The 27,228-nt window shown below is 37.2% G+C and overlaps 1 protein-coding gene across 14 annotated transcripts in view; it reads left to right on the top strand.

Annotated features, from left to right (window-relative positions):
- Nucleotides 1-23,797, top strand: part of FAM184A (family with sequence similarity 184 member A) — a 78,458-nt gene extending 54,661 nt beyond the window's left edge. For 2 of the 14 annotated variants that reach the window (XM_070417566.1, XM_070417565.1), the window contains 11 exons: nucleotides 3,728-3,940; nucleotides 5,964-6,117; nucleotides 6,265-6,392; nucleotides 7,949-8,133; nucleotides 8,809-8,955; nucleotides 9,177-9,260; nucleotides 16,588-16,705; nucleotides 18,866-18,970; nucleotides 20,189-20,245; nucleotides 21,644-21,846; nucleotides 23,451-23,797. In XM_070417566.1, coding sequence (XP_070273667.1) covers nucleotides 3,728-3,940; nucleotides 5,964-6,117; nucleotides 6,265-6,392; nucleotides 7,949-8,133; nucleotides 8,809-8,955; nucleotides 9,177-9,260; nucleotides 16,588-16,705; nucleotides 18,866-18,970; nucleotides 20,189-20,245; nucleotides 21,644-21,846; nucleotides 23,451-23,532 — 1,476 coding nt within the window. In that variant the 3' untranslated portion in view covers nucleotides 23,533-23,797. The other 12 variants (XM_070417573.1, XM_070417569.1, XM_070417571.1 and 9 more) reach the window with 11 other exon arrangements.
- Nucleotides 23,798-27,228: the final 3,431 nt, after the last annotated feature.

Raw genomic sequence — 27,228 nt, 5'->3', positions numbered from 1 at the left:
ATTTTTGTACACCAGGCCTCTAGTGTTATATAATTCATATCTAAACTGCTGTGGCAAGAATTTTTAAAATGAGGATTAAAATTTTTTCTGAAATAAGGATTCTTTTTGGTTTATTTAAAATTAACAAAATAAAAAGTATTAAATTTTAAAATTATAACAAATGTATAAGGACTAATACCACATACTTCAGACTTTAAATATGTAATTTGAAGCAATTGCTATTTCTCATTCATTTATTCAACAAATGCCTTTCTATAATTCTGTCACAAACCTATTGATTAAGATTGCCCAAACTATTGAATGTAAAATCCATCTTTGTTCTCTTTTATTTTGAATTAGTGAAGTTTTATATTAATGTATATTTCCATTAAGTATACTCACCTGTTAAACATTAGTTCATTTGACATTGCTTTGCTCATTATTTGTCTTTTAAAGTTCATGTCATTTTCATGCTGAATAAAGGCTGTCAATTTGATGCAATTCGACTAACTTATTTGTAAGAATAACAAAATAAATTTTGATGCTGCATTGCATGATAAAAGCTTTCTGCATCTAGTTCATGTTACTGTCTTGAGCATGAATCCGAAGATTTTAGATAGCCTGAATATTACTTTGGTGTGTTTTCAAAGTTAATATAAAATATCTAAACTAAGTATATTTGAACACTAAATTGCATGATAATGTCTTTTTGTACATGCTTTATATTTTCTTGAGTATAGAGACAAAGATTAATCATATATTCTAAAATGAAAAATATTTCTTTGGAGTCCTTTCAAGGTAAAGTATATTATGATGTAAAATATTTAAGTATATTTAAATATTTAAATGTATTTTATTTAAGCTGGTGAGGTTTGAGAGAGTGTTAGATTTTAAATGTATAACTATTACATCACTGTATTTCATTCATTTTAAATGTCATATTTCTTCATAAGTTTCATCCTTAAATAGTTCAACTGTGAGTCAAATTGTAGTCAAATTAACATGGGAGCTCTTTTTGATGTGTGAACTTTTGAAGGAGGTATTGCTGAATTAAGAGGCACTGCTGGGAACTGATTCGTTTCTTACTAACCTAAGTGCACACTTAATTGGAGGACAGGATCCAGGGCCACTGCTAGCCCATATGGTGGTGCCTATGTGCACATCAGAAATACATGCCCATTCTCTTTGGGTGGACACATGCCTACCAGGGCGGACAGCTTGGTGAGCAGTTGTTCCGCTGGGTGGGTTTTAGTCCTCACTTGGACAAGGGCCAGGTAATGGCTTTGATTACCAATCCTTTTTTTTCCATGCAACATAGTCTTTTCCTTACACGTGTTCTGACAAGTTGTCACATGGCAGTCACGTGAGTTCCCATGCTAGGTCTGGGACTAGAGTTGATTTGGGGAAGACAGTGGGTTGATTCCTTCTCTATTTCAAGAACCAGCTCGCTGAGAAGAAAATGACTGCTAGTTACATATCAGTGTTCACAAACACACATTTTTGTTGCCTTTTACCATTTTGTGATTTATTATTTTTTTCTTTCTGGGTTGTCCTTACTGCTCATTTCATCCTGATCTTCTTTGCATAAAATGGTGAGAAATCAGAGAGTATAATTTGTCTTAGGTTCCTAGTTCCAAATGTGGCCTGAGCTGTGCTGTGACATTCTCCTGCCGTTTTCACACTTGCAGGGTTTATCTCCGTCTGTAAATCATGGGTGCTCCTGCCACTTAAAGGAGTCAGAGCGCTGCAGTTCCACCAGGTTCCAATCACATGAAGTAACCTCCGAAACCTTGGGTTTGTGTAGGAATCATTAAGCAGAATTCATGTAACTTTCAGTAGGCAGTCACTCCTTTGGGAATACATTGAAACGGATTGGACATCCATGTCAGCTGTGTCATTTCTCACCCGTGCTTGACTGTCTTCATAACAGCGTGTGCTAACCTTTACAACTAAGCCCGATTTAGAACTTTGTCGCAAACCCTGCCGGACGTTAGGTTATCCACCCAACGTCGCTGTAGCCTCTGACCATTTCCTGCTGCTTGCCTCTGACCTTTCTGTCTTCCAGTTCCTCCTTTCTTATTTTGCATCTCTAGTGATTCTCCACCCTTCCTCTTCCTTTGCCAGTGCCTTCCTCTGTGAATTGGGAGGCAGCCTACATCTGCCTTTCATCACTCAAATGAGTCTTTTCCCTTTTACAAAAGCTCACTATGAAGCTTCCTCTTCCCATTGGCTTTCCTGGTCACAGGAGCTGTTTTACTTGCATATGAACACACATAGTGTCGTAAGTTACTACATTTGACAACTTTTATCCCTTTCCCCTCAGCTCCCCTTAGATTAGACTTCTGTTAGAATATGGCTATGTAGTTCCTGTATAGGGGAAGTATGCATATATATTTATACACATATTTCGTGTCTTTATCTTTTAAAAAGGACTTAATTTTAAGTATTTTAAGACACCCAGAAGCAATGCAGACATTGAGGCTGATATCTGTTTTCAAAAGGAGTAACAAATCAGTTTTCAATAGTGAAATAAAGGCACCTGTCATTATTATAAGGGTATAACTAGAGCAGTGATGGCGAACCTTTTGAGCTTGGCATATCAGCATTTTGAAAAACCCTAACTTAACTCTGGTGCTGTGTCACATATAGAAATTTTTTGATATTTGCAACCATAGTAAAACAAAGACTTATGTTTTTGATTTTTATTTTATATATTTAAATGCCATTTAACAAAGAAAAATCAACCAAAAAAAATGAGTTTGCGTGTCACCTCTGACACGCGTGTCATAGGTTTGCCATCACTGAACTAGAGGATTGTGGGATGGTTATGATTTTTAAAAAGCTTGAAGGTTTGCAAGGTTTTTGAGTTAAATAAAAACTCAAAAATCTTTTTTTAAACAAGGATTCTAAATTATGAGCTGATAAATCTTTTCAAGAGTAGCTTTTTAATCCTCAAATCATTTTAGCTAACATTTATTGAGCACTTACTACATTCCAGGAGCTGTTCTAAGTGAACTACGCATAGTAACATACTTCATTCTCACATAGAGGTGTTGATACAGTGGGGCCTTGACTTACGAGTTTAATTCGTTCCGTGAAGGAGCTCGTAACTCAAATTACTCGTATGTCAAATCACTGTGATGTTCGCTGCGCAAACTAGCGGTGGGGTATCTGAAGCTGGCTCGTAACCCGAATTTTAGCTCGCAACTCAACTCAAAGCAAAAAATCGGGCTCATATCTCGAAGAACTCATTAGTCGGGACACTCGTAAGTCAAGGCCCCACTGTACTAGCCAGTGGTGAGGCTAGAATTTTAACTCAGAGCCCACAGTCCAAACAACTCAACATTACTACCTCACAAATAAGCAGTTTAACTTTTCATACTATCTCTTTGAAGTGACTATAATCTAAATACAGTAGTTGTCTTTTGTTTTAATTTCATATTGTGAATATTTATTGCAATACAACATAGGTGTTCATTGTATTTCTAAATGTGAGCTGCAGTGTTCTTTGGTCTACAAACTTAATGTCACTAAATTCTATTTTTAGGATAACGACTAAAAAATAGAATTGAAAGCGGTACTACCTAAAGATTAAATACCTATGACATATGGTAAACATTTTAAGGCATTTTCTTAAGGCAGTTGTTTTACTACAATGAATATCATTGAAATGCTTCCCCCCTTCGATTAGCGGTTTGTGAAATGTGCCTTGTGTTTCTTCTTCACCGTGTCCCATCCTGTGGCATAGATCTCTCTGCTGAAACAGAACCTGGAGCTGCAGCTTTCCCAGTCCCAGACTTCTTTGCAGCAACTGCAAGCCCAGTTCACACAAGAACGACAGCGACTGACACAAGAGCTTGAAGAATTAGAGGAACAACATCAACAGAGACACAAGTCTTTAAAGGAAGCACACGTCCTTGCGTTTCAAACTATGGAAGAAGAAAAGGAAAAGGAACAAAGAGTAAGATTAATGTGACGTCTATTCAAATGAAGTCCAGCAGCCTAATAATAATTAGCCTTCACATTCTTACCAGTGTTTTAACTCGAGGAAACTGTGTGTGGCTTTATTTCAAGGTGTTTTCTAGTATATGACTTCCTGTAGGGGTCACAGTGTTTAAACATATACAGTAGTTACACACTATCACAGACAAGTTAGACTAGGGCCTATATATTATATCTGTTTTCCATTACATTGCCAAGTTCATGATGAGATTACTAGTCCATCTGGTTTGTTATAGAGCTAACAGTGATTAAATAAGTTCAGCATGGTCTGACTGAGCTGTAACCACTATAATCACTTAATACTATCTTGAAATGACAGTAGTCTTTCATCAAATTTGTAGTGTTTCTCTTTCAGGCTGGATCTTCAAAAGGCATGTATTCCAAATAATTTATATATTTTTTTCCTCACACTTATGAAAAAATGTACAAAACTCACAGTGAAATTACAGACATTTAAAAATAGCGCAATCCCCTATGTACAGCCCAAAGGCTATATGAAAAATAGTGATATAAACAAATCATTCAGGAGATATTTAAATCAAGTAGATGTATGCATATAGAATCTCCCCATATCCATTACTCAGTTCTTTGTTAAAATTATAGTTTGACGTAGTCTTACTGTGATTAATTTTGGTATAGTTTATTTCTTAACATTGTATTTTCCAGTTTCTCCTAAGGACCTTATGGTAATTAAGATAAAGATTGATAGACAAATACAGTTTTACTAATAATAATTTTCAATATCTATAATCATTACAGATATAAGTTGTCTCTTAAATCTTTATGTGGGAGCAGGCACTATTATATAAGAACAGGTATGTTATAAAGAAATTAAAACAAGAAAGTTCCATCCTTTTAAAAACAGTTCACTTAATACAGTAAGATGAAGTCTCTTGATCTGGTCAAGGAAATTCCTTTGGTTAAAAATGAGGCCTATTGCATTGCTAAGTAATCTATTCCTTGAATGCCATTTTTGAATTGGAATAACACAAAAGCTCTCATATTAGTACTTTAATTTTACACATTCAGTCCTTTCAAAACTAATCATTTTTAAAAGAAATCAGAATCTGCAATTTTATCGTTGATCATTAGGTAGCCAAGCTACCCAAGTAATGTTGTCTAAACTAAAAGTCCCGTATTTTACCCTATTCAGCGATGTTTTATTTTTCAGAAATAAAAACACTTTTTAAAATAGTGTACAAAAGTAGCCAAATACTAATTTGTAAAAACAGCATTTTAGAATAATGATTAAAGAAATGCTGCCCTAGTTATAATACAGTATCTTTCCCAGAAACCTTTCATGTGACAGGTTACAGTCAGATAAACCCCTCCTGGCACCGTTCACTCTAAACCTGAAGTACCTGAGTTCTGTCTTTTCCCCTGTGGCCATATACCTCCTTAGTCTTAGCCACATGCAGTCTGTTCTCTCTGGTTAGGCTTTTGAAACAAATCACACAAAAAGCTTTGGTTTCCTTTTTCAGCAACCTCTTCTCAGAGCCTTTGCTTCTGTTCACAAGTGCAGTCATAAAGAAGGACTATAGGAGGTAGCTACACAATATTTGATATTCATAAGCGCCCCCATCTCTTCTTTCCTGATCAGAAGTTTTTTTCATGTTAATACCCTCATCTTGTTTTTTCTAAATCTGAAAGAAGAATTATTCATTGATTTCAGGTGGGTCACACCTGTTAGCAGCTTTAGAAATGTCTTTATTGAAAGCTGCTTTAGGGCGAGAGTCCATATTCCAATGCAAACACAATATATTGAGTCAAACTAGTTTCATGACGATTAGTTTATTGTTTATAGTGGCTCTAGTAATTTATGTTTTAATGGTGATTATCTTTTATTTAATTTTCTGGTAAATGAATTAAAAATGCCTTGTTTTTCTTAAGTAATAATTGGGTTTGGTAATTATTTTATTTTTATTTGCAGTTTTCTTCCTGTAGTCTAACATAATAATTTGAATATCTTTCTACTATTGTAGGCTCTTGAAAATCATTTACAACAAAAACATTCTGCAGAGCTTCAGTCATTAAAAGATGCACACAGAGAGTCAATGGAGGGCTTCCGGGTAGAAATGGAGCAGGAACTCCAGACTCTTCGGTTTGAATTAGAAGATGAAGGAAAGGCGATGCTTGGTATTCTGAATGGGTTATAATCTTGTCATATTAATTTGCACATTCTTCTACTTAAAAATTTAACATGAAATCACAATTTTTTTAAAATATATGTATCTGTAATATTTTTTTAAATATGCTAAACCTCTTTTTATCCTTGGATTCCAGCTTCTTTACGTTCAGAACTAAACCATCAACATGCAGCTGCAATTGATTTGTTATGGCATAATCATCACCAAGAATTGGCAGCTGCTAAAATGGAGTTAGAGAGAAGCATAGACATCAGCAGGAGACAGGTAGAGAAAGCATTCTGTTCTGTGATTATTTCTTAAATGTGAGTAGATTTGAAGGTTCACAATTTTCTGAAAAGTAATTTATAATTAGTATTTTTAAGTTATTATTATTTACTATCTAGATTTTCTAGAGAGTGCGATGAAGGCTATTATTGGTTTACTAGAGGCCCAGTGCATGAAATTCGTGCACTTGGAGGGGGTCCCTCAGCCCAGCCTGCACCCTCTCACAGTCCAGGAGCCCTTGGGGGATGTCCAACTGACAGCTTAGGCCCACTACCTGTGGGTAGTGGGCCTAAGCTGGCAGTCAGACATCCTTAGCACTGCTGCAGAGGTGGGAGAGGCTCCTGCCACTGCCGCTACGCTTGCCAGCTGTGAGCCTGGCTTAGGGCTTCTGGCTGAGCAGCGCTCAGCCTGTGGGAGCACACTGACCACCAGGAGGCATCTACTGCGCTGAGCGTCTGCCTCCTGGTGGTCAGTGCACGTCATAGCGACCAGTCGTTCCACCGGTTAGTCGATTTGCATATTATCCTTTTATTATATAGGAATAGAGGCCTGATGCACGAAGATTCGTGCAAGAATGGGCCTTCCTTCCCCTGGCTGCCAGCACCACCTTCGCTCTGGCCCGGAGCCGCCTTTCTGCCTTCCTACACTGCCCAGAGTCCCAGAGCAGCTGGGGTGGTGAGGAACGCTCTTGGCCACTTGGCGCCTGCGTATGCAAATTAACCCAACATCTTTGTTGGGTTAATTTGTATACTCACTCCTAATTGGCTGGTGGGCGTTGTGAAGGTATGGTTAATTTGCATCTTTCTCTTTTATTAGTGTAGATTAGACTTATGACTTTTACTTTATTAGTCTTCAGCTATGTTAAATGACCAGCCTAAATTTTCTTTTCATTACTAGAAAGTATTAAATGAGCACCTTATAATCATGGATGGAAGTTATATTTTCTTCAAGTGGGCTGCTAACATTGAAATCAACAATGTCTAGCTAGGCCTGTAGAACTTTAGAAAACTGACTTCTAAAAAAACAGAAGGAAATTTCTCTTTCAGACAAGATAACTGCATTTACTTCAGTGGCCTTTGGACATAGTCTGCTTTCTAAGCCATGGGATATGTGTGTATGTGTGTTGGGATGGCCTCCATAGATGTGGGTCCTTTTTAGGTTGAATGACAATGGTGCCAGCATCTTATTGTAGACCACATAACTTGTTTAGTATGTGAGAGCCCTGTGTTCTAACTTCAGCTCTGCCATTGATTATAAATCTTCCTTGGACAAATCATCTCTTGGATTTTAGTCTGCTCATCCGTAAAATGAGGGAAATGTGCTTTTATGGTCTTTTGGGTCTCTTGTAGCTCTGACATTATTGAAGCTGTAGGCATATAAACACTTATAAATATGGAAAGAGAAGAGGCCCTGACATGTTCTCATTTCAGCAGTTTGCTTTTGAAGTAATGCCAGATGTGTTACATTTGACATTCCAGTGTTCCATTTTCTTTGCCTCAGATAAAAACAGAAAGCAAATATGTAGAAAACTTTTAAGAATTATTTGCATTTTGCAGAGTAAGGAGCAGTTGTGCAGAATAACAGATCTACAAGATGAATTAAGGCACAGAGAGCATCACATCTCTGACTTGGATAAGGAGGTACAACACCTTCATGAAAATATAAGTGCCCTAACCAAAGAATTGGAATTTAAAGGGAAAGAAATTCTCAGAATACGAAGTGAATCTAACCAGCAGATGAGGTATGTATGCCATTATTATATCAGGATGAATTTGCAGTGTTATCTGACAGACTGTTGTGATGGTATTTAGCAATACAGGCCTATTTTTATGACTAGACTGTCTTCTTTTTTTTTTTTTTAATATATATTTTATTGATTTTTCACAGAGAGGAAGGGAGAGAGATAGAGAGTTAGAAACATCGATGAGAGAGAAACATCGACCAGCTGCCTCCTGCACATCTCCCACTGGGGATGTGCCCGCAACCCAGGTACATGCCCTTGACCGGAATCGAACCCGGGACCCTTTAGTCCGCAGGCCGACGCTCTATCCACTGAGCCAAACCGGTTTCGGCTAGACTGTCTTCTAATAAGATATTGAAGACCACTTTTGACCTTGTTGACTATGTTATAATCTAAAACGTAGATGAAATGTTATCTTTTGAATGATGTATATGCATTCATCCACTTTGGCAATTGTATAAAATTAACTAAAATCCTTTTAAAATGTTATTTCAAAAAGCATTAAAGGAGACAACTTTAACAAGCTGGAAGATTAAAGTGAGTAACTTACTTTAGGTTATTTCCATTAGTTTCCTATATATTGTACCTAAAGCCATTTCAAATCTGGTAGAATATAGAAAGTTTGAAAGCTTGACTTGAGAATAACATTTTCTTAACCAAAAATAAATTAAACAGGTTGCATGAACAAGATTTAAACAAGAGACTTGAGAAAGAGCTGGATGTCATGACAGCAGACTACCTCAGAGAGAAAAATATCATGCGGGCAGATTTTAATAAGACTAACGAGCTACTCAAGGAAATAAATGCCGCTTTACAAGTGTCGTAAGTCACATTATATTAAAGAAAATTCATATGCCGATAATAAACTGAGGAGCACTGTGTCTTACCTCAGCTTAGCTACTCTTCTGAAGTAATTAAATGATACTTAAAAAAGAAAAGAAGTGTATATTACAGATGGTAATTGTGGTGTATGACATTTTTTAATTAGGGTAAGTCAGTCGAATGATTATGTTTATTAGCTGCTACTTCTATAATTCTACTAGGATGAAAATTTGTCTAAAGACTGTCCCTGAGGATCATGAACTGTCATCCATGGTGAAAACTCAAAAGATGTCCCCAATTATAAGGTTAAGTATAAAGAGCATATTATGACCAGTAGCTCATACTAATAATACATATTTTATAAAAAGATCAAAAGATCTTAAAAAAATCAATACAAAATTTTAATGATAGTGGTTCCCTTTAGGGACTAGAATTAGGAGTTATTGGGGGTAAGGACGAGCAAAGACTTTCTTTTTAATGTTATATACTCTACTTAGATATTGTTTGAATGTCTATAATAAGCATTTGTTTTATGATTTTAAAAATCAATAAAGGTAAAATATAACAAATAAAGTCATACATAGTAACTCTAATATTATTAAAACCCAAATTTCTAATTATTGCTTAATTTTTAAACAATGTTTAATAGCCCTTCTCTTTCCTAGACACTTATTTCATAAACTGCTGTAGTCAATGCAACTAGCATTTACTTAATCTCTGTGGCCCAAACCCTGGTCCTACTCAAGTTATCTCAGAATTAATCTACTCTAAGCTGCTGTAGATGGTTTATTCACCTTCAGTCTCTCCTTTTCCAATCCATCAATAAAAGGTCCATAAAAGATATATAATTATCTCTACATATGTCAGTAAAGTCAAAACAGTGACTAATCCCATATCCTCAGTCTCAAAGTCAAAGTCAAAGTCATAGCTTCAATAAACTTTATCTGGCTTCATCCCATAGTCACCTTATTCCCTGGCTGCTGCATTTGGCTCAGCCATACTGACCTTCTTGGTTTCTTTCTTAGTTTCTCTGTGTTGTCCTCTACAATCTAGAGTAACCTCCTATGTCATTACTACCCTAGCTCCTTCCCTCAACCTAAAAATCATCTCCTCACATTTCACCCATTTAACCAATTAAGACTCACAGTAAATCATATATATATATATATATATATATATATCAGCATATACTTGCATTCACGTAAACTGAAACACAATATAGACCTCCTGCCCTTGGCATTTACTTCAGCGGCCTCTGGATAAATGCAAATTTTCACATTAGTAGGCACTCAATGACTGTTTCATGAATAAACTTTTTTGAGAATTTCCTATAACATTTACCACTTCATAAAATTACTTTTGAAATAGTGAGGAGACCCAAGAGATCATTTCCCCAGCCACAGTGATTTTTGTTGCTTGCTGTTATTGGAGGTAATTTGAGCCACAGTAAGAGCTCAGATACCTGCCATGTAGAAGAGCTCATAACCGCAGGCATTTTGCAAAAATGAGTTACAGTAAACCTCAGTGCCTTTATCATGTGTGGGGAGAGCTCCACGTTCCCATCTGTTGCTCATGGGGATGGGCTTCTTGCGACATCCCAAGACAAGGAATTTTCTGAGACTCACACCAGAGGATGAGGTGTTATAGAAAGCTTCATTTCTGTGAATCAAACCCCTGAGTTTCTGAGGTCCCATTTCTCTTTGTTGGACCAAGGAAGGAGTGTAGCTGTGGCTTCAATGGAGCAGTATCCAGTCCAGCATCAGGCTAGCTTGGTTTGTGTTCCCTGTTGCAGTCCATCAGTCCATTTGTCTATTGGGCTACATGGACGAATGCAAGAGAGCCAAGAGCCAAGAGCACAAGCTCCTTTGTTTAGGGGATTGTGTGTTTCCACATTTTCCTGGGCTTGCAGTGGCCCCGCCTATTCTGGCCAAGGATCTCTGTTCCCAGGTGTGACTGACAGTCACCTTCCTTAGCTCTTTGTAAATTAACATTCCTTAGCCACCCCAGCTTCACTGCACATGCATCTTTCTCCCTTTGGTTGGGCCCCTTTCCCCAGTGATCTGTGGGGAATGGGCCGATGGTTCCCTGAGGAGGGTGAAACTGCAATTATACAATTGCCAAAGTGCAAAGGTTATGTTTCTGTTTTCAGAACTTAAAAAATTCAATTCCTCAGTCTTGCTAGCCACAGTTCAAATGCTCAACAGCAGTGTAGCATTTATATTTTAGGTTTCTGTTTTCACGTTATTCTGTTTTATATGGTTTTGTACATTATGGATCTTCAGTAGGTAGTAAATCACTAACTTAGTTTTTCTATTATGATCATTTTTAGTAAGTGAAGAATTAGTATTACTCATAAGTAAAATATTTTATTACTTTTCTAAATGTACCATCTGTTTTATACTTCAACTAGGTTTATGCTAACCAATCATACTTCCTTTCTCACCAGAAACTTGCTGCCATCATATAATTGCCTCTAGCTTTAGGTGTTTACTCTTTTAGTTTATAACAAACAAACGTTTTAAATCTGCACTGTCCAGATTTTTCTGTGATAATGAAAATGTCCGGTATCTGCTCTACGTAGTACAGTAGCTACACTGCTGTTGAGCATTTGAACTGTGGCTAGCAAGACTGAGGAATTGAATTTTTTAAGTTCCAGTTAATTTTATTTAATTTAAATGTAAATACCATAAATACCCACACGTGGGCTAGTAGCTCCTATATTAGAAAACACAGTTTTAGACTATTGGATAATTCTGCCCCATATTCTTAAAGGCAGCTTGCTTAGAGCTGCTGAATGGCTTGCATTTAGACAGAGATGGTGATCAGGAAATGTCTATCCCAGCTTTAGGAGCTGAGGGGAACAACACTGGACTGTTCCCAGCCTGTCCCAAAGGACTAAAGGTATACTTTTTGAAGTTCCTAATCAACTGCATGCTGGCTTTCAAACTTCAAAATCAGAAAACCCCTGGATCCTTGGAAGTGGGTGGTAGTGGCAGGGGAACATGTGTCAGCCTCCTGGACTGAAGCCTGGAGCAAGGAGCCTCTGGAGCAGCTGGAAGGTTCTTCTGTCCCTGCCCCAAATCCCGTTGGATTCCAAGGAAGAGGGGGCAAAAGATTTAAAGGATGGAAAATGCTCTCCAAACAGTGTAGAAATGGTGATAAGAGTTCTGTATCTCATGGAATGATTACTAGAAATCCTCTTCTGTAGAGCTGGGTATTAAAGTTTTCTTAGATTTTCAGACATTCTATGGAAATATTTTTTAAAAAACTATATCTTCATCGATTTCAGAGAGAAAGGGGGAGGGAGAGAGAAATAGAAACATCAGTGATGAGAGAGAATCATTGATGGGCTGCCTCCTATACACCCTCTACTGGGGATCAAGCCCACAACCCCTGCATGTACCCTGACTGGGAATTGAACCGTGACCTCCAGGTTCATAGTCGATGCTCAACCACTGAGTCACGCTGGCTGGGCTGCAGGGACCCTCCCCTGCTAATTAAAAATCCTCATGGTTTTTGTTTGTTTTAGAAACAAATGAGAGAATGGGCTGTTTTAAAGAACTCTGTTTAAGCTAAATGTAAACATATACTAGAATAACAGATCTTCTTTATTATGCAAAAATGGTCTATTTTACATTAACCTCTCACTACACTGAAGCAAAAAGATAATTTCTTCTTGGAGGAATTACTGAGTTTCTGTACTTGGACTTTAAGTAGGTCAGTAACCCCCAATTGAAAAGAAGCACCCACCATATCAGAATTACTTAGTCTTTAAAATTTGTTTGAGTTCTCTTATCTGTTGCTTTCTGTTTTTGTCCTTTGATTTTTAAATTACCATTCAGGTTATTTTCATAAACTTTGTGAGATAAGGATGTAGTAGTCCCATTGTCACAAGTCATCTGGGTCCACAATTTTTTGGGGGGAAAAATGTTTGCCATTAAACTCCTTCAGTTACTACTTTTCCTGCAGGCTGTAGAGAAGGATGGTATAACCGAGTTCTTTTGTCTTTATACAATTAAAATCCTATATAATAAAAGGCTAATATGCAAATAGACCAAATGGCAGAACTACTAGTCGCTATGACGCGCACTGACCACCAGGGGGCAGACGCTCAATGCAGGCGCTGTCCCCTGGTGGTCAGTGCACTCCCACAGGAGGAGCGCCGCTCAGCCAGAAGCTGGGCTCACAGCTGGTGAGCACAGCGGCAGTGGCGGGAGCCTCTCCCACCACCACTACAGCACTAAGCCATCAGTTGGACATCCCCCCGAGGGCTCCCGGACTGCGAGAGGGTACAGGCCAGGCTGAGGGACCCCCCCCCTCCCGCCCCCAGTGCACTTATTTTGTGCACGAGGCCTCTAGTTCTAAAATATACGTGTGCCTAGTAATACATTTGTTTGGCTTCAAACTCTCAATTTGATGATATTTTTGTCCATTATTTATTTTAAAAAGCAGCATGGGAGGACTATCAACTTGGAAACTTTTAAAAATACAGTTTTATACAGCTTTTTAGGCATTTATATTTTATTTTTTTAATATATTTTATTGATTTTTTACACAGAGGAGGGAGAGGGATAGAGAGTTAGAAAAATCAATGAGAGAAACATCGATCAGCTGCCTCCTGCACACACCCTACTGGGAATGTGCCCGCAACCAAGGTACATGCCCTTGACTGGAATCGAACCTGGGACCCTTCAGTCCACAAGCCGATGCTCTATCCACTGAGCCAAACCGGTCAGGGCAGCATTTATATTTTAGGTTTGTGTTGTCTATAAATCATAGACATTGACCTATATATTCTCAAATCCAAAAAATAAAAATAAAAAATCAGTGCATGCCTGGGGAGAATCCAACAGTGACCCTGAATGGTAATCTTATATATTCTACTTCTGTCTGTTCTCTTTTTGTATTACTTTTAATGGGAATCCATATTTTGAGTAAAAAGACTATATGTACTTGTACGGTTACCTCAAAGCAGTATTTCCCTCACATTTCCTTTGGGAATTTGGTTATTTCTGGCTACCTCTGATATTGTTTTCTTAATATTTTTAATTGGTTCATTTTAACTTAAAAATTTAACAGAAAAGATTAATTATCTCTACAGTAAAACCATAATCACTACTGAAAAATTATATCTATTATTCAAAATAGAGGTTAAGCTATAGTTATATAAATGTAAATTCTTTGAAAATAAAACAATATTATTAGATTCTAGCTAGCATGATGTTCATGGCCTGCCTGAGTGTTGTGAAACAGGGTAAGAAGCATATATTATGAAGGTTATTTAAGATATATGGACCCAAGCAGACTCTCTTCTTCTTGTGATCAGAAAGACTAAAGGAGAACAAGTTAAAAATCATCTCCTGTACCTTCAATCACTCACACCTAAGCTTTGGGAAGCAATGCCGGCTTAGAATGTTGTGTGAGGCAACTGAAGGAAGTTAACTAGTGTTGACTTGAAGTGGTATCAAAGTAGGACCAAGTGTTCTTCCTATTAGAATTTCAAAAAACTAATAATTTTGAAAATATTCTTGCAAGTTAAATCTGTATCATATTACTTGTTTTCTCCTTTAATGCTTTCCCATTTGTGTTTATGTTGATTCTGTCTCTCCAATTTAATGAATTATTTTTTTCCCTTTAATATCCAGGTATTTGAAAAAAAAAAATTTGGTGATGTAAGGGTATTTTGTGAAAAAGATTAACTGATAATTTTGTTGGTAAAGAATGTTTAAGCTAAATGAAAACAAATATTAGAATTTAGGTTCAGAGCAGACCTTTATTATGCAAAATGGTAGCTCGGGAATTATAACTGATTTTAGACTCACTTTACGTTACCTTCTTCTTGTTCTAGATCAGTGATTTTTAACTGGTGTGCCACAGAATTTTTAAAACATACAATACCTAACTATTTAGCCAGGAGCACTGACCTCTTTTCCCTTAGATTGTCAAATAAAATAACGAGAACAACCAATACAAGAGCAGTTCTGTGCGAATGAATCAAAATGATACCTATTTTTTTTGTCAGATCAGCAAAAAAATAATATATATTTTGGTGTCCTGCAGAATTTTCGCAATTAGTTTATGTGTGCCATGAGATGAAAAAGGTTGAATATCGCTGTATTAGAACAAAAGATAGACATAAAGTGTGTTTGTGTGTGGGGGTGGGGGGCGGGGGGGGGGGTGGGCGGGGCGCAGTTAGCCACCATTAACAACCAAGTATTCTTGTTCAGCTGCAAGTAGTTCTTGTTACCTTGCTTTTGATGATAAGGAAAGTACTCCAGTGGCATCTTGTGGCTACTCCAGTGTTAAACCCAAATGCCTTTTTCTTTGACTGGTTTTTCAAGCTTCTTAAAAACTTTGCCCATAAAATATAGAAAGTTTTGTCCATAAAATGCCATATTGTGATAAAAGCAAGGTCACTGTATGTGAGCTCAGTGAATCACAGTTTCCACTCATTCTGCATTGTCACAAAAGAACAAAAATAGAGATAGTGGAACCTCACACTGAACTGACAAAATCCCATCTGATCTGAGACAGTTACTTCCTAACCCCACACCTCTTGTCACCCTCATTTCTCCCCACCTCCAGGTTAGAACTTTAGCTATGGGACTGGATAGGGGACCAAATATGTTATCTGCGCACCTTTAGCTTGGGCTGAGGTAGTGGAAGAGTTTACTGAAATTACTAAAATACAGAGATTCTGATACTGCTCTGGAATTAGGGGATGGGCATGGGTTACCAGTTCCTTGAAGACAGATCATCTACAAATTCATCTTGTTGACTGAATAAATTTTTCTGTGAATCTTCATTAACCATAATTTTATTGAGCTTAAGTTTTATCCTTTTTATTCTAAAAACAATAATGATTTTTTAATTGTTCTAATTATTTAAAATTTCTAAAGTGGAAAGTGCTTTTCCCAAACTAAGCCAGCAGTTTCCATTTGTATCTTCTGAATTCTGCCCTGTTCCAAAATGTTAGACTCTCTTCTGCTCATAAAATGCAGCCTCTATTCTAGTCTTCAGTGCCTTCGGTCCAGTTACCTTGTCATTTCATTCACGGCAGACTAGGTCTAGAAGGACATACAATGCTCTTAAACCTGATAAACCTTTTTCACAGTGCATATGGATTAGCTGATAACAGCATTTTAAAACTGAATTTCTTATAGACCAGGAAAGAATGATTTCATATGTGGTTCCCTTGTTTCCCTTTCCTCTGTATTTTTTTTTTTCCCTGTCCCTTTTGTATATGTTACCAAGCCTTATGTCATAACACAATGTTGTATTTGTGGTGAGTTCTAACAGTAAGCCTACATTTCCAGCTAATTTAGTAGCATTCAGCATATCATTTCTTCTACAGAGCTTACCTTACCTCAATCCCATATACTCTTGGAATGGCATAAAATGAATGAATTATTCAAAAAGTACACAGCAAAGCCTTTAATAGCATCTAACCCTGGAGAGTTTTTAATACCGCTTTAGTTCTTGAAACAGTCCTATCATTACCCTCTAAAGTTTTTAGGAAAAAGTTTGGTTATTAGTTTTTGTGTGAATTCAACTGGACTAATATGAAAAACTGTAGGTATTACCAAACCTTGCTGAGTCATCTTACTGAGCTAAAGATTTTCTTGTTTTTAGACTAGAAGAAATGGAAGAAAAATATCTAATGAGAGAGTCAAAACCGGAAGATGTACAGATGATTACAGAATTAAAAGCCATGCTTACAGAAAGGGACCATGTCATAAAGAAACTAATTGTAAGACATTTTGTTTTTGGTGTAACCATGTAGCAAATCAATACACTGTTGATTGGGGAAACATGGGGAAATATTTTTAAGTGATGCTGAACAAAAATTGAAAGTATAACCTATGTGCATTGTGATTGAAAGTTTATTAAAATGTTATGAACAAGGAAGAGAAATTCTAAGTAATTTTAACATTTAAATTTGGTGCCTCTTTTTTCAGTATTTTTAGTGCATATCAAATGTTTAATATTATGTCATTGTCAATGTACAGTTAATGTTCTATTGAAGTGTCTGTATTATACATGCAGAATTAGAATTGGGTAGGAAAGAATAGTCAGCGCACTCATGCATTAGTCTGCATTGTACTCTTGTAGGTTAGTCAGTTAATTTCCTAAACTGTGTTCCGTGGAACCCTGTTCCCATGGACGAAAGGTGTCACGACGAAGTCTAAGCTACAGGCTCTCTCTCGAAGATTCTCAGTTCACAATGAGGTGTTAGGGGTTCTGAGAAATCCATCAGGGAAGAAAATACAAACTTGACAAATACACTGTTTTCATTAAAGCCATTATTCCTTAAGAATAAAAAGTACACAATCATTTTAAAACTCATAAAACATTTCAGAGTCTTCTAAAATTACATGTTCTGATCGGCAATTAACATAGTGCCTTTTACTGCCTCTGACATGAGAAATCTTTCAGAGTAAAACTAGAAATTGAATACTCATCATTCTATTTGCTCATCGATCCCTTCAACTAAAAACTTTGGACATCAGCGTGCAAAGAGAGCCTAAGAGCACTTATTTCTGATGTCCTTTCCCCTTAACATATCTCTTCTAGCATCCAGACGTAGACAACAACAAGTCTGTTGTCTAGGTTTAGAAGTTCCTACCAAAAGCAACAGGCAGTCAATAGATTGGGGTTTGTAGATGAACCCAGGAGCAGGCATTGGAAAGATAGAGCACGTGCTATGCTGCTTCTACACATGAACCGTCCAATTCTCCAGGCATTGTGAGCGTGAGCACAGGCCTCACAGAGTGTTCTGTCTGATAGCAGTAGATTCATGGAAAATTACCTGACATTCCAGGCACCAAATTAGCAAGCGTATTGCATATACGTGCAGAATTAGAATTGGGTAGGAAAAAATAGTCAGCGCACTCATGCATTAGTCTGCATTGTACTCTTGTAGGTTAGTCAGTTAATTTCCTAAACTGTGTTCCGTGGAACCCTGTTCCCATGGACGAAAGGTGTCACGACGAAGTCTAAGCTACAGGCTCTCTCTCGAAGATACTCAGTTCATCTATGGTCCATAGAAATAGCTATTGATTTTTCTAGCTCTTACTGAGTGTTACAGATAGAATTGTATATTTTCCTCACAACAGGATAGGTATTAGACTTCAAAGAGTAAAGTAAGTTTCCAAAGCAACACAGAGTGTGACAAAGCCAGGAATCTAGCCATGGGTTGTTCCACTCTCTTTCCACTACACCCCGATTCTGTGGACTGGGAGGCACATGGGCTAAAATTAATGATGAAAATGATAGTGGTAACTAAGAGAGAGATGGAGAATCTAGTTCTACTAGAGCACAATCCTACATTTCACACGGTTCCATTTACTTCTGTTTACTTCCACCCGTCCGGTTATTCAGTTAGCACATGTTGTTGGTGAAGACAAAGGCGAGGTGTTTGTCTCTGTACGGGCTGTTCACTTTGTCTCTGTCTGTGCTTACAACTGCCGTCATACATTGATGTCTCAGAGAGGAGCTTAGACAAGATCAAATGTCCTTCCGGGACTCAAAAATAATGCTCTATCCGAGTGTCATCTTCACATGTGGAAACAACTCAACCATGCACACAGCTCCACGAATGCAGGTTAAGCTGCCCCAAACTGCACAGTCAGCCCTTTGCAACAGAGATGGGAACACACAAAACATTTAGACCCAGTCTTAAGGCAAAAGGTATTAAAGGGTGGAGAAGAGAGCCGGAGCATAGGGTTTGAAAGATGTTGAAAACTTACCCACCAGCAGTATTTAAGACACTGGCAGTCAGGTTAAAGAATCTTTGAGCAAGGTATATCAATCTTCATTCAGGTTTTTTATTAAATTTTGAATGAAATGGCATTTAAACAATTAAGTTGTTGAACATTCACTAGAAAATGTTTGTAATTCTTTTGCGTAGGAGGATAATAAGTTTTATCAGCTGGAATTAGTCAATCGAGAAACTAACTTCAACAAAGTGTTTAATTCAAGTCCCACTGTTGGTGTCATTAATCCATTGGCCCAGGTATGTGCTGTACACACTGTGAAATAGGGATGTGGCTTAAAACTTGATTAAAACTTTGTAAAATATTTAGAGTAGCATAGGCTAAACCTTCCAAAATATGTTTTCTTAAATTTAATGATCTAGGACTAAAATCTATGGAAGTTTTATGTACTCATTTCCAGAATGAGACTCCCATCATATTCATTGATTTGTTGATAATGCTTCTTAAAATCACATTTTATTCATATGATAAAACTTGGGTGCTGTCATTTTGTTTTTTATATCTCTAAAGAAAACTATCTTCTAAGGCTCCTCAAGATAACTTCTTGTCATTTCCTAGTGCTCACCAGCTCCTGGGGGACCCTCCAGCTCTGTGTACCCAACAGCTCCCCCCTAAGTGAGGCCTGCCATCTTAACGGACGTTGGGTTGGACCGACTGTCAGAGAAAGACTTTACTTTTCTCAGTCTTAACGACTTTTCCTTAATTAAAATGGAACATAACCTATTCTGACCCTTTATTACTCTTTTAGGATAGAAGAGCCTTAGAGACAAATGAAATGGACATGACTAAGTCTTATACAGCTTTGTATCCCAGCTTCCTATGGCTCCCGTCATAGTGCTTTGGGTATAATGGGTATTCAATAAATATCTGCCCAGTTGCAAAATTTTATCCTATTACTTGTAAGGCACCAAAATTATTCTAGTGATGAAAGCAAGTAATAAGGAATAAATAATTATGTATATTGGCTTCATAGGATTACATGTATTTTGGCAAAAGGGCTAGTGCTAAAGATATTTAATTCGGATTTTGTTAATTTGTACATCATGCCTAATTTAGGTATGTTAGGCTGTTTGTCAGAAATGTTTGTTTTCAAAGGCCAAAAAAGTTCTGTTAAGAACATGGAATGTATCCTTTCACAAATTAAAGCTTTCCAAACTTTAAACTTAGATGTTTTATAAAATAGAATGACTGTATCTCCAGAGCCTAAAATACTGCCTGGCACATAGAAGGCTCGAAATAAATAATTGGTGAATGAATGAATGTAGTCAGTTTTAGTTTTAAGTTCATAATTTAGGGTGAGGTAACTTTTTAATTATAAAGCAAGATTATGAGACTTGTTAAAACAAGATATGCTTGAAATATTTTCCTTGTATTTATTGCTTATTAGAATTAGGTTTGTAGCTACAAAACAATTACTATAGAACTTTACCAATGATACCTTTGATTTCTTAAAATAGAAATCTTCAGTAGGTTTCATTATGCCCTCTGGTGACTGGAAGAAGAAAATGCAAAAGGTATATCTCTCAGAACTTTCTAATTATTTTTGACTCCTAAGAATGACTTCAATTTCCACAAATAGTTCTGAAGAAAATATTATTCTTTCTTTTTTCAGTTAGGCTAACATAGGCTCCTTATCAGAGACTCCGTGGTCACAGACTATGCTATAGAGAACAATGTCTAGATAGTGAGATTATTACTTTGTAAGTAAAGGAAAAGGGCCATCTTATCTATTAATTGTATTTTTTCCAACCTCTGGAGTCATTTCCAAAAATTTTTTCATACATTTACCATACATTTAATTAGTAAAATATGGGAATATTGAAAGTATTTTACATGTTAATTTTTATTCTGCATAGTAAGATGATGTTCATTGATTCCTGAGGTGTGAATAAAATAGACTAACGTTAATGATTTACAAGCTGATACAATTTTTAATATATTTTTATTGATTTCAGAGAGGAAGGGAGAGAGAGACACATCAATGATGAGAGAGAATCATTGATTGGCTGCCTCCTGCACACCCCCCACTGGGGATTGAGCCCACAACCCAGGCATGTGCCTTTGACTGGAATTGAATCTGAGACCATTCAGTCCACAGGCCAAGGCTCTATCCACTGAGCCAAACCAGCTAGGGCCAAGCTGATAAATTTTGATAATCTGCTATTGTATTCCCCATTTCATCTGTTAATTTTAAAGAACAATTAAAAATTTAAAAATTGATTTGTTTTATAAACTTTATTTTTTTTCTAAAAGATTGTGAGCCAATTAATGATACTACCAATTATTTGGGAAAGGAGACTTAATTATGCATATTTAATTTTCTCTCTTCAGAAAGATGGTGCATTAAATTTAAGACCAAATTATTTCTCTAAGTCAACTTTAGATCTTAAGTAGAAATGTGAGATTTGTTTTAAACTGTATTGCCAAGCATTTTCTCATTCCCTTTTTTTCCAGGCAAGGACTGCCTCCCTCTGACAGATGGCTAAAGTTCACAGGACTCTCTTTTAATATTATGCTTAACTTTATACCTTCTCCTAATTTTAGCCTAAATCCTCGTGCTATCTGAAAGACCTACTCTTTTCCCTCTTTCTTTCCCCCTTTCCCTCCCAGTATTCTTTACCACTTGGCATTCTTCCCACCTCTTCCTCCCTTCCCCGTGAACCATTCCTAAATGTTTCTTCCTCATCCTTTCTGTCCTGGCAGCATGTCTGTCTGTGAGGATTCCATGTAGATAAAGAACACCTCCAAGGATCCCCAGACCACACTTTGGGTAACACTGGTTCATGTTAACATCCCAATGTAACAGAAAGCTTCCAAAATTTTCCCATGCCAAATTTATATCTTCTGTGATTCCTCTTTTCTCACTTGTCCTTATGCAGGGACTATCCTCACATGTATTATTTTTAATGCAGCAAAAGAAGAAGAATGATAAATCACCAACAAACAGGTTTGTGAGTGTTCCCAATCTAAGTGCTCTGGAATCTGGTGGAGTGGGCAATGGACATCCTAACCGTCTGGATCCCATTCCTAATTCTCCAGTCCACGATATTGAGTTCAACAGCAACAAGCCACTTCCACAGCCAGTGCCACCCAAAGAGCCCAAGACATTTTTGAGGTGAGCCCCGTCTCACCAGTGATTTTTTTTTCTTTACTTTTTTTTTTAACTTGAGAAATTTATCTTCTGACATTGTAGAAATCTACTACTTTAAGAACAGCCTAGGAAAATACTGTGAAGTATTTTCAAAATATATTGATCACCTCTCTAGAGAACTCTTTTTTGATTTTTAAAAAGATTTTTCCCAATTTGTTAGTCAATTTTCTAAATGCTTAAGGAGGTGTTAATGTAATTCCCATGCTTAGAATTTTAATATTTATGGACTCTTGCTTCATTTTTAGTGTTGTCACTAATTTTTCAATAATCATCCTTATTAGAGAGCTTAAAATTTGTTTTAATTTAGTGGCTTTTATTTGTTTCTGTTTCTTGTGTTATATGTTTCTTTTTTCCCCCTTTCTTGTTTACCAGGCTTACTTATAAATACACAGGCTTATTGCCAAAATAAAAAATATGTAAGCTCTGGGAACTTAATGATATACATAAGCAAAAATAAATAGTGTTTATAATTGACAATCCAATTTTAAGTCATCTCAGAGGTATTGATTAAGTATATTAATGAATAAAATTTAAACAAAATCCAGTTATTTATCCATTAAAGATTAAAGTCAGAAGGTGCTGTCATTTTATGCTTACTTATTATTACTGATTATGAGCTGCTTTAAATTTATTTACTTTTAACTTATTTTTACTAAGAGCAGCATCACTAGTAAGAGTCTTACAGGTAGACTATCTTTTTCTAGGTTAAGTGACTAATGACATAGTTAATAACTAATTATTTTAAATAGAAAAAATGGCAAGAATTAAAAATAGTCAAGTTCACCTTTGAATGTGTCTCCTGCTAAATATTTTGTGTTGCTTATTTTCCCTTGTGCATGGGTATGTTCAGGTATCAGTAAGATGCATGTGCATGAGCTCAAGGAACATGACTACTGGAGTTGCCATTACACATTGTTGCGTGCCTTGTAATTTCCCCCAAAGACGGTAGGGATTCTTTTATTTTCTCAACTAGCCCAAAGAATCTTTAGTTTGACTTAAGATAAGTATGAGTTATGTAACTTTGAAGATGGAGGGGAGAGTGACCTTTTAATGCACTCCTCTTCCCCTAGAGTATTTGCGTATGGAATTATGAAGTGAAAGTTTAATATAAATATATACCTATAGTAAAAATACTATACTGTGGTTTAGTTACTTACTTTAGCTGTATTTAAGCACACATCTGTAAAAAGCAAGTGCTTGTGTCAGATTCTGAAATTAACCAAAAGAGAAAAGACACTGAAAGAGAGGAATGTTATCTTGTCCTCTCTTATTCCCCGCCATACCTGAATTTTTTTTATTTTTTTTATTCAAAGAAGGTGACATTGTTTTCCTCAACTGTTTGTTTTTTGTTTTTGGTAATTGTGGACTGACTTCATCTGAGCTGCTGATGTAGTCTCAGGCCCCATGGCGTGGAGAACTGAATCTAGGTAGAGGAGTAGCGATCCTTTAACACACATCCACCTAGAAAGCCCCTTGGGGTCATCCACACTGATGTTTTATGTGCTTTACCCTTCATTTTGCAAAGCAGCTTAATGCTGGGTTACATGTCTCTCTCTTTATGAATTCAGTCCTCCTCAGAGTGAAGCTTCCCCGGTGGCTTCTCCAGATCCCCAGCGCCAGGAGTGGTTTGCCCGGTACTTCACATTCTGAAGGAATTGGGTTGGCTCAGCTCTGTGTGGACTGTTACTAAGAGCATGACCTTAGGATCATTAAGTGAATAGGCCTTCCTATTGTCAAACACTGTGAACGAGAAAGGATTTGTCTCTCCGATTTGAAAATGCACTGTATTTCTGTGATATTTATTGGAATCATTCTTATAAGGTACTATGTTATGTGTGTAATTATAATAGTTATTTTTATTTGAGATGGAAGAGTCTTTAACCTTTGTAATTACTGCATAATAAATTTTGTTAGAACAAATAATGATGCTTTGCATTTTATGTTTTTTCATTTTTTTCAAGTAAGTTTATTTAATTTTTAAATACATTTTGGTTCCAGGTAAGACGTGCCAAAAAGTTTTACTGCACAATAATTAAAAAATACTAAATTATTTGGTTTCAATAATCATAACAAAATCAGGAGGGACAAATATGTCATCTTAATTTGTTCCATTACTATGTATAGCTATAATTAAACTGTTCTCTAAACTTACAAGGCCATTCCAGTCCTTCTCAACTTCTTCCAAAAAACTGAACAAAAGAGAGTAATTCCTAATGCATTCCCAAACTGGGAATGAAGAAGTAAAATTGTCACTATTTACAGGTGACATACTTCTATATACAGAAAACCCTAGCCTGGCTGGTGTGGTTCAGTGGTTGAGCATCTACCTATGAACCAGGAGGTCACAGTTAGATTTCAGGTCAGGACACATGCCGAGGTTCGGGCTTAATCCCCAGTAGGTGGCATGCAGCAGGCAGCTGATCAATGAGTCTCTCTCATCACTGATGTTTCTATCTCTCTCTCCCTCTCCCTCTTCGAAATCAATAAAAATAGAAAAATGTTTAAAGATCTACCTGACTCTTGAACCATAAAAAAAGAGAAAGTCCTAAAGACTCCACAAACTATTAAAAACAATAAAAATGTGATAAAGTTGGCAAATCTTTGACAATTTGACATCCATGTGCACACACTAGACACAGATCTAACACTCTTTACAAAAAAATTAACTCAAGGTGTATCATAGACTTAAATGTTAAACACAAAACTGAAAATTCTTGAACATAGGAAAAAACCCTGATACCCTTGGTTTGGTGATGACTTTTTAAACAAACACCACCAAATGCACAATCCATGAAAGCAGCAATTGATAAGGTGAACTTGATTAAAATTAAAGATCTGCTCTGTGAAAGACTATGTCAAGAAAATGAGAAGATAAGGCCACAGCTTATCAAACACATGTAATATTTGCAAGGCATATCTGATAAAGTACTCTTAAAACTCAACAATAAGAAAAAAAGCAACCTGATTTAAAAATGGGCAAAAGAGGCCCTCGTCAGTTTGGCTCAGTGGATAGAGCATTGGCCCATGGACTGAAGGGACCCAGGTCCCAGATTCAATTCTGGTTAAGGGCATGTCCGTTGGTTGCAGTCTCGATCCCCAGCCACAACTTCCTTCAATGTGTCTCTCTCACACTGATGTTTCTCTCTCTCCCCCTCGCTTCCACTTTCTCTAAAAATCAATGGAAAATATCTTCGGGTGATGGTTAACAATAAACAAACCAATAAATAAATAAGATGGGCAAAAGACCTGAAATGGCACCTTACCAAAGAAAATACAGAGATAAAAATAAGCATATGAAAAGATGTTCAACATCTTATGTCATTGGAGGAATGCAAAATAAAAGGAAAATGAAACACCTATTAGAATTAGAATGACCAAAATCCAAAACACTGACAACACCAAATGCTAGAGAGGATGTGGAACAACAGGAATTCTCATTCATTGCTGGTGGGATACAAAATGGTACCGCCACTTTGGAAAACAATTTGGTGGTTTCTTACAAAACTATACCATATGTGCCAGCAGTCATATTCCTTGGTACTTATCCAAAGGAATTGAAAGCTTATTTGCACCAAAACCTGCACATGGATGTATACAGCAGCTCTCTCCATAGTTGGCAACACTTGGAAGCAGCCAAGATGTCCTTCAGCTGGTGAGTGGATAAAGTGTGGTACATGCAGATAATGGAACATTATTTAGCACCAAAATGAGATGAGCTATCAAGCCATGAAAAGACATGGCGGAACCTCAGCTGTATATTACTAAGTGAAAGAAGCCAATTTGAAAGGCTACCCAACCTACTGTATGACTTCAACTATATGACATCTTGGAAAAGCAAAATTATGATGACACTGAAAAGATCAGTTGTTGTTAGCAATTAGGTGGGAGGGAGGGATGAACAGACAGAACACAGAAGATTTTTATGGCAATGTAACTATTCTGTATACCACAATACTGTATACATGTTAATTGTACATCTGTCAAAACCCACAGAATGTATACCACCAACAGTGAAACTACTGTAAATCATGAACTTTGGGTGATAATCATGTCAATGTAGGTTCATCCACTGTAACAAATGTGCCACTCTAGTAAGCAGATGTCAGTAGTGGGGTAGGTTGTGGGTGTGTGGGGACAGTAGGTATATGAGAACTCTCTGTACTTTATGCTCAATTTTGCCGTGAACCTAAAACTCTGAAAACTTAAGTTTATTAATTTTTTATTTAAAAATAAATTTTAAAAGTTCAATTGTCTTCCTACACACTGGAAAAGAACAATCAGAAATTGAAATTGAAAATATCATTTACATAGCATCCACAAGTATGATTTCCCCCTCCCGCATACCTTTATGGGCAAATCTGAGTTAGAGATAGATTTAACAAAAAATCAAACATTGTTGAGAGTTATTTAACACCTAAATAAATGGTGAGGTTTACTTTGTTCAAAGGGCATATGACTCGATATTATTAACATTGTAAAGTCTTCCTATATTGACCTACAGATGCTTTGCAATTGCAACAAAAATCCCAGCTTTTTAACAGAAAATGACAAACTGGTTTTAAGAGTCATACGGAAACACAAAATTCCAAGCATCTTTGAAAAAGAACAAAATTGAATGCCAAACACTATCTGATTTCAACTCCATATTAAAGCTACAGTAATCAAGGACAACACGATATTTTTGTAAGGATAAGACAGATATGGACACAGAATAGGAAAGTCTTAAACCACACATATAAGGACAACTTTATTTTTCACATAAATGCAAAGGTTTTTCAATGGAAAAAGGATAGCTCTTTCAAGAAATGGTGCTAGCTATCCATAGGCAAAAGAGGTTACCTAAGACCGTATTTTCGCAGGTACAAAAATTAGCTCTAAATGGATCATAGGCGTAAACATAAAATCCTCCAAAAGAAGACACAGGAGGAAAACCTTCCTGGCTTTGGGTTTGGTAGAGTCAAAAGCGTACTCCAGACAATGTCTCTGAAGCACCGCCCACCTTCCCATTCCACCTGGGGCGGCCGCTCTGTCGGCCCCGCCCAGGAACTCCTCGCGCCCCGCCCACTCTCGGCTCCACCCCCGACACTCCTGGTCCCACCCCGCCCGCTGCGTCCCGTCCACTCACGGCTCCACCCAGATCCTCCTGGCCCCGCCCCTCCCGCTGCGCCCCGCCCCCTCGCGTCCCGCGGCGCCAGGCGGGGCGCGCGCCCGCCCGCCTCCCCACCCGGAAGAGCCGCCAGAGCTGCGAAGTTGGGCGGTGCGCGGCCCGGCGCCCGTCGGGAGCGCGGGCCCGGCCGAGCCGCTGCTCGCGGAGCGCGTTTCGCCCTCACGCGAGGCGGGCCCTCC

This window comes from Myotis yumanensis, unplaced genomic scaffold, assembly GCF_028538775.1.
Source record: "Myotis yumanensis isolate MYYU_CA2020_CCGP unplaced genomic scaffold, mMyoYum1.0.hap1 SCAF_6, whole genome shotgun sequence".
Taxonomy (NCBI): Eukaryota; Metazoa; Chordata; class Mammalia; order Chiroptera; family Vespertilionidae; genus Myotis; species Myotis yumanensis.
This window is presented reverse-complemented; position numbering and strand designations above follow the sequence as displayed.